The sequence below is a fragment of the Trichoplusia ni genome, chromosome 12, assembly GCF_003590095.1.
Source record: "Trichoplusia ni isolate ovarian cell line Hi5 chromosome 12, tn1, whole genome shotgun sequence".
NCBI classification, from domain to species: domain Eukaryota; kingdom Metazoa; phylum Arthropoda; class Insecta; order Lepidoptera; family Noctuidae; genus Trichoplusia; species Trichoplusia ni.
Genome location: NC_039489.1, coordinates 9,386,053 through 9,395,746, shown reverse-complemented (window position 1 = coordinate 9,395,746; position 9,694 = coordinate 9,386,053). Strand labels below are relative to the sequence as shown.

The 9,694-nt window shown below is 35.0% G+C and overlaps 1 protein-coding gene across 2 annotated transcripts; it reads left to right on the top strand.

Annotated features, from left to right (window-relative positions):
• The first annotated feature begins 6 nt into the window (after window positions 1–6).
• LOC113499179 (golgin subfamily A member 5) lies at window positions 7–7,474 on the top strand. Of its 2 annotated transcripts, none has more exons than XM_026879548.1 (9): window positions 7–215; window positions 331–816; window positions 2,223–2,381; window positions 2,935–3,148; window positions 3,716–3,991; window positions 4,330–4,522; window positions 4,620–4,901; window positions 5,232–5,381; window positions 6,317–7,474. In XM_026879548.1, the coding sequence occupies exons 2-9, from the start codon at window positions 351–353 to the stop codon at window positions 6,392–6,394; spliced, it is 1,818 nt and encodes a 605-aa protein (XP_026735349.1). In that variant the 5' UTR covers window positions 7–215; window positions 331–350; the 3' UTR covers window positions 6,395–7,474. The 2 variants fall into 2 exon arrangements, with proteins under 2 accessions (XP_026735349.1, XP_026735348.1); XM_026879547.1 differs by having other exon boundaries at window positions 11–215; window positions 2,223–2,405.
• The last annotated feature ends 2,220 nt before the right edge of the window (window positions 7,475–9,694 follow it).

Genomic DNA, 9,694 nt, shown 5'->3' with positions numbered 1-9,694 from the left:
CGTAATATAACAATGCTACTAAAATCGCTCAAAAGACTATACTTCTTCACGTTTTGCATTTCTAACTTCACTTTGAAAAAAGTATGGTCTTGACATATTTCATTTGACATTAATGGATGTTTACGTGTCAACAACTGTCATGACGATGTTTTGATTTTGAAAAATAAAATCGGAGAAACCTAGTTTAACTCGGCCTCCCATATTCCTGATGTCCGGTATGTGTGTCCAAAACAATCTTGTTTATTCTATTATGTTAACAAAGGCGGATATATACTTGTTTTCGTCCAAAATGGTGATGTAGAATAAGCGATGTCTTATTTTTCTTTTCAGGCATAAAATAAAAAGTATAAATGTCATGGTTCGCGGACCTCGCCGGGAAGGCGGAGAGCCTCCTTAACAACTTGGACGAACAAACTGGCGCAGCTTTGCGAAACCATAATGTTACAACAACTAGAAAAAAACAACGTGAAAATACAGTAACTGATTATGGTGTCACTGTAAATTCTGAAACCCCGTGGTTGCCAAAGAAACGACCAGTAACGCGAAGTCTAAAAAAAGCCATGCCCATACCAGAAACCAAAACTATTTATTCACCTAGTCGGAAAGCTTCACCCACAAACCACCACCAGTCCCGTTCGCAAATGAAAGATAATACCCAAGATTCCTCGAGAAATGGATCCATTAAGTCCAGAAGGTCACCATCTAGAAAGCCCAGTCCACAGAAGCAGTACAACTTAAACCATTGCCCAAAAACATTAGTTGGGGATGTCAAAGAAAATGATATGTATGTAGATCATTTTGGTTTGAAACACAGAAGTGAGTATATATATTTTTTAAACTATAAACAGTAGGCTATTATGATTGACACTAGCTTGAGTTACTCCAATATTTTTTTCCTACTTACAGATCGCCGTTGTAAGTAGAAATGTAAAAAAAAAATACTCTGTTAATTACCAGATGGGTTCTTCTCTCTTGTTCTATACATCTGTTCCATTACTATTTCAAAGCCTTTGTTGTCACACATTGCTTTTTAAAATATAACTATTTTCTTGCATTAAGAAGGTTTAGTAAAAGAATAATCACTTTATGGCTTAAATCTAATGTCATTGTCATCAATATTCAATGTTGATTTTAATCACATATTTTTGTGTTTGATAAATGTTGTGCCTATTCATAATGACGTTTTTACTATTATTTTATCTAGTGCAATATTTTTTAAACACAGCTCATACATATAAAAATAATTATTGTGTTGTATGAATTTTAGAAATGTTTTTTAAAATGGGTAAGTTATGTAGGGGTAACTTTACAGAAGTCTGGGCCTTTGTAAGTCACTGTGGATGCTTTCTTTAAATAGGCCAGTATAGAATATTTTAAGCTCTAACATTATTGATAGTACAATTATTATTTGGTCTCAAGTTATTTGCCAGCAATTAGTAACCACAAATCATATTTCTGGTACTTTACTGTGACTAAACTTTTGTCTTCTGCTAGTTGCAGTAAAGAGAAAAAATAATACAAAAAGTCCTTTTTAGCAATTGTAATTGTCACATTAATAAACAGAATGAAAAATGCAGGATTACTTAACCAAGCTGTTAATTTTATTGCATCTAAAATGTTCAACACACCTAAGTAATAAAATGACAATAATAACAGTTGTTTAAGCTAAAGCTGTGGGAACCAATACAATACCTGATTATGAATAACCTGAAACATGATGTATTTACGCATGATAATAATACCTCTCTCCATAGAAATAGTGTCACGGAAATAATAAAACTCTTGAGAATTGAGGCTTCTGCCTTTGTAGCTTTACCAGCTAGGCTTCTGAAATGACTGGGAGTTCAAATCTCCATCACATGGTGGAATATTTTCAATATACAATTTGTGTATAATTAGCAATATTGTCTGATCCATGACGGAATTTTTTTCTTTTCAAAAGTCCTAAGAAAGTCCCCGTAAGATAGTCATAACTTTGAAGGTTGACTCACTATAGCAATCTTTATGGAAATATTCTTCCTATATAAAACAATACTTATTTCTAAGTTTTTTTTTATAAAACGGTCTTAATCCTTATCAAAATAAATACGGTTACTTAATTGATCAAACTTGCCTTGTACATCATTTTGTACATATTTACACGCCATCGAGATCTATCTTCGGCTGCTCGCATCCAGCTCCTGCCAGCCATATGTCATCTAAAAACATTAATTCCTTTCCAGGGTTCAGTCTACCATCAGATCTGGAACTGCTTAGCGGTGAAGACTGGAGTTACAAAATGCAGAATATGGAAGTGGAAAACGCCATGTTGAAGAACGAGCTGAACGTTATGAACCGGGAAGTTGCTGAACTGTTGGACAGACTGCGGAAGACGGAGGACGGTAATGACGTAGATAGTCCCTCAGGTAGATATCACACTTTTATTATAGACGCATGCTGGTTGTTGGTTGGTGGAGTGAGTTTTTCTTTGGTTTTATTTTTATTTTTGTTGCTTTTAGATCTATTTTGTGTGAATTGCTTATTCATATGCATTACTTTATTTTAATTTCTTTGGCTATTTATTTAATATTAATTAGTCTTTTTTGGGATTTATGTTGTTTATTTATTAAGTTACGTTAAGTATGTAATATACCTTACCAACTTTTTAAATTCATTAAAAAAACTTTGATATCCGCGTTTAATGAATGGGCTGAACAAGAAGTTAAGCACTATCGACCTTAGTTATATGGTCGGATTTCTCAATATCAGTTACCGTTTTTGATACTTAGGATTAATATCCAACTGGAAATCATTATCTTTAATTGTTATTTGAGAGTAAACACATACACATAAAAGCCATTGCCAAGCAGTGAGATTAATGGTCGTAGACAATCAAGCAACACATCCCTAAACTAGAAACTTGCAACAAATTCATCAAAATCTTTTAAATTGCAGAAGTTACGAAAACCCGCATCAAATTGGAGACCACAGAAGTACTGAACCACCGCTTGAACCTGGAGAAACAATCGCTAATGTCACAAATCAAACTCTTGGAAGTAAAGATGCAAGAAACGAATAATGCAGAAGTAGCTCAGTTGAAGGAACAGAACCAGTGTGCCGAGTCCGAAGCTATTATACTGAGGAGTAGGAATAAAGAACTGGAAGACAGGTAATATAACGATACCTTTTCCGCTGCATTACATGGTCATCTGGTTCTAAAGTAGGCAAAGCCAAACCTAAAATTGATGAAAATAGTTATATTTTCGAATCCAAGAAGAAGACGAACAGAAAAAATTCTTTAGCACATCGCAATAATATTTGTTCTGTTTAGACATGGAACCCAGAAGTATAGGTATAGCAATCAGGGTCCTAACCACTACGCCAATTGTTTAGTCAAGCTGAAAATTTACTTTAATGATTGCGGAGTGCAAAGAATTGATTATTAAAATCGGTATGACATTGTTGCCACATCACATACGTAATTCTTGTGATGGCCGTAATGAATGACTAGCCAATAAAAACGATTGTGTTAGTGTAGGTGGATCTAAAATGCTACTTTTAAACAATGCTTAAAAGAAATTCTTTTCAACCACTTGACGGCCGTATTGCGTACGATAAATATAAACTTAGCTCGTGTCTGTTGCTTCCAAACCAGAGGGAAAACAGAAGATACCTACATCCTATCAACTATGCATATAAAAATGTAATCTAAATGTTCCCATGTACTTATTTCCAGATGTAAAGAAATGTTAGAGAAAGCCAGAGAGAGAGATGGGACACAAATTAAACTAGAAAATGATTTAAGACACGCACAATCCACAATAGCCGATTTACAGAACAATTTGCAGAAGACAACGGACGAATGTAAGAGGTTAGAGAAAGACTGGGAAGCTTACAAATTGAGGGTGAAGAACATGTTGCTTGCTAAGGATAAGGAGATCAAGACCATGAAGGAAGGCATGCACTTCACAGAGGATACCAGGGTGCTGATGGAGCAAATTGATAATTTGAAGTAAGTTTTTTTAGGGCTGTTGTATAGGATCTATATTCGTAAAGATTATTAGCATTGTGAGAATGCTGTTACTCCAGAGTAATTTGTATGTTGCACTTTGTTTGTAATTTTAAATACAGATACCATTTCAGGATGAAAGGATATTTTAAAGCGATGTCTTGTGTCTTGATTATGTTCAAAAATTAATTATTAGTTATGCATACTAGTCTTTAGTTCTAATAATCTTTACTTTCCATGATCCAACCTAGGTCTTTCTATATTTTCCCCTAAAAAGGGTGTCGTTCACACAAAATCGACATTTCTACAACATTAATTATAACAAACTTGATACATTATAGGGACGAACGCGACGAACTATCAGAAGCTGTAGCGGTGATACGAGCGGAATGCAACGACATGAAGGCTTACCTACAGCAGGTGGAGTCGCGGCACAACACAGCTAAACGCGTTGTTGCCGCGCTTCGAGACGAGCTCAAAGATGAGAGGGCCGCTAGGGACCGGGCTGAAGTGCAGTGTGCTGCTGTTGCCAAGGTATAGTTTTTTATCACACATTATAATTATGGCCTTGTTAATTTTGGATATGGAGTCAATAATTTTCTTTAATAATTTATTGACAAATTTCTTACAGGACATGAAAGCCATACAAATGGAAACGGGTCAAACGATTGCTAGTTTACGTACAGCTTTACGAGATAAGGAAAACGAACTAATCCAACTTCGCGAGACGACCTCCACGGTCCGGACCACAGACACGAGTGCGCTGAACGTAGCGGACTATGACGTCATGCAGGAAACCATAGACAACAACAAAATTCATCATCTAACACAAACACTTGTGCAGAAGCAAACGAAGATTGATAACTTACTGGCTGAAAATAACATGCTTAGGATACAACTGGAAAAACTTGAGGTGAATGTTTTTCTTTGTGTTCTCTTTTTAATACACATTGAATATGTGATACAAGCCTTTTTACACCTTATAATTGTAAAAACTGGTACAAAAAGAAGGTTCAGTATGATCTATTTGATACACAGCGTACTGTTTGTTGTAATACCAATAGTGTTTTCAGCTTTCAACGTAAAAAAACACTTTTTGTCGGATTCATCTATTAACCATAATTTTTCTCTCATGGGTAATAACAATAAACATAAATGTTAGTATACATATAAAACATGATTACTAACTCATAAGATTTGCATGAATACATTTAACAAACTAAAACCTTTTTGTTATATCCAGTGTAAATACAAGACGGAGGTAGCGTCCCTCCGCGCTAACTTCAGCGTGGTCCATTTGGACGGCGACGCCAGAGCGCGCTCAAGGCCTGCCAGGTTCGGTTACATGGTCAAGCGGTATCCCGTCATCAAGTTATTCGTCTTCGCTTATATGGTAAGATAAAGTCCTTACTAATGAACACGACAGCTTGTATGAGCTTGTAATGAATGTGAGTGATGTGACGCTGGTTCGATCCCCGCGTAGGACAAGCGTTTGTATGTGATCTATGTATGCTTGTTCTGAGTCTGGTTATCTTGTTGATGTGACTTATGTTTGTGAAAGCCCTGCAAAAGAAGTTGTAGAGTTGTTTAAAAAAGGGTATGGAGTTAGCCAAAACTGGGGTACTTTTGATTGGTGACTAACACTGAGGAGCGCAGTTAGTATTTATTACCAGAAATAAAAAAGTAATAGATATCAAATCCAGTCTTAAATTTTAATATCAATTCAATGTGAATTCAAGTCAATGTGAAGTTGAGTTAAAAAGAGTATACGAAGCTCCATAAACGAAATCCTTATACCGGTCCTTCTTGCGGACGTATAGATGTATTGAGAGTTATAAAGGGCATCTGTTAGCACATTTCAGGGTACAAAACAACCCTGTTTTTCGTACACCCAAATCAGCATAACCTTGGAAATCCCTGGACTTATTTCTGCATTATACTTTTGACGTCATCTTATCTGGCAACGATCGTACAATAACACGATGCGTTCTCGTTGTGTAATGATACAAACGTACGACGGCTAAGCGTAATCCAACACGGGCGTGGCCTTGAAAATCGTCTATCAAAGGTTCATCCAAATCGGGATCTGGGGATACGAGCGCTGCTTCAACCCTTAATGATACTGTACTGTGTGTGCTTTGTCGTTTTATTCGAATTCCCTTGTACGCCGTGTCTCCTGATTTTACCGTATCGTATGTATTTTTTAACTTATCGCATGACGAGAACGCATCATATTATCATACGATCGTTGCCAGTAACGACGAAAATATTCATTGACAGAATTGAGTTTCTATTTTTCGGTTTTTGTAAATCTGTGTGTTGTTTTAGGTAATGCTACATCTCTGGGTCCTCACAGTCTTATTCAAAAGCACGCCAGAAGACTATATATCGCAATCCACGTCTTAAATTAAGTCCTTAGTAATTCAATGTGTATATAATTCCATTACGATTTAGTTAAGTTAAATTATTGGATAAAGAGATTCTGTCGAAAGAAATGAAGCAATAAAGACTACAGCTTTAAGTAGATACAGTACTTTTAATTATTTTAAGGAAAATGGGGATATTTTATTACAACAGGTCGATTCTTATTTGGTGTCTCGGCAACATCCTGTAGATGTATACAGCAACACCCTGTAGTTTCATATCGTAATTCAACTGACAGAAACATTTTGTACAGGGGGAGGAGGGAGGGATTATCATAAACTTTTTGAATTAATTCTTGTAATAGAATATCCTCATTTTACTGATATAAAATATTTTAGGACTCATAATCGCCCAAGTTAAGTAACCTATTTGTAACCTAGTGAATTTGACATTATTTGCATGGCAACATGTGTCAACATTTTTGACAGATGAATAGTTTATTTATTTTGGTAGCGTTTTATTATTTATTTATTAAGTGAGCGACAGTATTTTCTCTTAATTTGCCTAAAAGTCTTATTTTTGGATAATTATAATGGTTTAAATCCTTGTTAGACTTTTGGTACAATATTTTAATTTTCTCATAAGTTGACATTAAATTTGACAGCTTTACAGAATACTCCATGGTTCAAACACAGGGTTGAACAAGCAGGCCCCTGGTGTTTCGGCACCATTTTAACCTAAATCTATACAAGCTTCGTGACGAAACTGTCAACTCTCCTGATTTTTAATCTGGCAACACAAGAATCTTGGGTCGCGTTTTATTTTTATAAAAAAAATGTAACGTTTAGTGCTTGTTCGTGTTATTGTACATAATGTCCGTCGTTTCGTTATGTGATGTCGGTTTTACTAAAAGTAAAATTAACCCAATTGTAAATTGATAAGTGTAAAATATGTAAATAAGTCCGTTCTCGCCATTGTTATAATTGATTGGCCATAATAATGTACCTAACTGTTGTCTATCCGTATTTCTAATGTTTGTTTTTTATTCACTTAAACTTTATTTTGTGAAGCGTATTGTTATTTTGTCGACGGGAACATGGGCTAATAAAGTGTTTATACTAATGACAGTTTTTTATTTATACCAGAAGCTCATTTTTAAAAATCACGATGTTCAGCAATGTATCAGAAAACTGTAATTACAGGAAGACTATTTTCGATTATATATTTAGAAAAAATAAATGAATCAAGTAATTAGTACAACGGAACATCTTTTAAAAAAAGTACGTAATATATTTATGCAGTTTATTTAAATTTAAAAAAGTAAATATAAAATAATTATTCTATTATTTTATGTACTAAAACCGATGTCTTATAAAACTGCAAGTGAATTATTATTCCTCAAAATCTGTTTCATTCTACCGTGAAGGTGACACCAGAGTAATCACCTGAAAGCAGCACGTATGAGTTTACGACTATTTGACCACAACTTACGTTCAAGTACGTGGTCAAAATCCATGATAGGAGCTCAACTAAAAACACTGAGTCACAATTTCAAAACCTTTGCTTTAAGAGGAGTACAGTAAGAAAGTAGTACCTATGTTATAGAGTAGTATATATTTACAGGTAAAAAACTACTCCACACTAAAATTGCTGAGGTTTAAAATCGCCGATGACACATGAAGAAGGTCAGAATTGAAAACTAGTCGAGCTATCTCGATAAATATAAGTAAATAAATAAATATTTAAACATAAGCATAGCGAAAGTTACGAAGCAAAGTCATACTTTTTGACGAATATTACTAGTATCATTGGCCCTTTTGCGAGCAGCCGAAGATAGATCTCGATAGTGTGCAATTGGGGAGGCCTAAGTCCAGCAGTGGACGAATATGGGCTGGATCGATCACCGCGTAGGATAAACATTTGTGTGATCCACGAATGCTTATCCTGAGTCTGGGTGTCTTAGTGCGTGTGAGTTAAAAGTTTGCGAAACCCCCCGCGACACAAGGATCAAGATCCTTAATGCGGGACCCGTTTAAAAAACCGTAATTTGTACCTACTGCCTCAATATTTTGAGTCATCTCTAGGGACTGGTAAACCCAGTTTTCATTGTTATGCTCGACAATTCGCTTCCTAAGAATTTCGTGAGCGCAATATCAGATAAGTAGGTACCCAACTACCTACGTATTTATTCATTTCGATATCTTTAAGTTTCGCTTGTTTATTTTCCCTGTACATCAAGTTTGTCTTACTGGGAATTTGTCATGAATAAATATCGAATTATGTACTTTTTTCATATCTTCATATTGACAACTATGTCATGAGTTATTGGTATCGACAATTTTTTTTAGAACGATTCGAGTTCCTGTTTAATTTTTTTTGCAACAGTATTTCCCTAATCTTCAAGGATTGACAAGTCTTCTAAAAAGTATTTAAGGTCGAAGCTATGGACAAAACTCATACCCATTGAACCAACATATTGAGGTTCCCACCTATCTTCTACGTCTTTTTCTACAATCAACATTGACACGTTTGTAAACAAGGAGTAACACAAACATATGCCAGCGGCATCTACCTATGTTGGGATTTAGGTAACCACAAATAAATTCCTTCGTTGCAAAAAAGAAAAAGAAATATAATACCTACCTACAAAATCTTTATTTAAATAAATATTTAAAATAATCTGACCGTAACGAGAACAGGAAAAGCATAAAAATAAACTTGAGTTATTTTTTAAAACGAGGGCAAAGGACTTAAAATTATACTGCAACGAAGAACTGTGCCAATCAACTTTCTTTTTGAAACTTTCAAAGTATTATAACTTTGCCTCTCATTAACCAACTAATTTAATGCAGATTTTAAATATTTATACTTATTTTAAGTATATATAATATCAGCGGGTGAGTGAGTGTGTCGGTATGCGTTACTAGGTACCTCAATATGTTGGATCTTTCATGTAACACATATGTACATCTTATGTGAAACAGTGACATATATCCTTAGCCAAATTGGTACGAAACCCCATCCAACCTAAATGTCGCGACTCCGGTTGTGCTTAATTTTATGTTTTTTTCCTCATTTTTTTCTTAAGCTCTGCAATGTGCGGTCGATTTGCTAACCTTAAAAGTTTTGCCCGCTCACCACCCATAGATAGATCCAAAAAGAAAACTGACAGACGGCGTATTTCTTTTATTTGAAAGGATCTGCCAATATTAAATGCATTTAGGACACATTAAAAGGTACTGTTACTATCCCAATTATTCCAAAACCAGTTATGTGTGCCGATGTTCTCCTTTCAGAAAGAAAAAGGCAATTCTGAGGAAGATTTTACAAGAGCAGGATTTC

Coding starts and splice junctions, on each gene's coding strand:
- LOC113499179 (XM_026879547.1), top strand. CDS start 351: ATGTCATGGTTCGCGGACCTCGCCGGGAAGGCGGAGAGCCTCCTTAAC. Junction 817..2,222: donor TTTTGGTTTGAAACACAGAA/GTGAGTATATAT, acceptor ATTCCTTTCCAG/GGTTCAGTCTACCATCAGAT. Junction 3,149..3,715: donor AATAAAGAACTGGAAGACAG/GTAATATAACGA, acceptor ACTTATTTCCAG/ATGTAAAGAAATGTTAGAGA.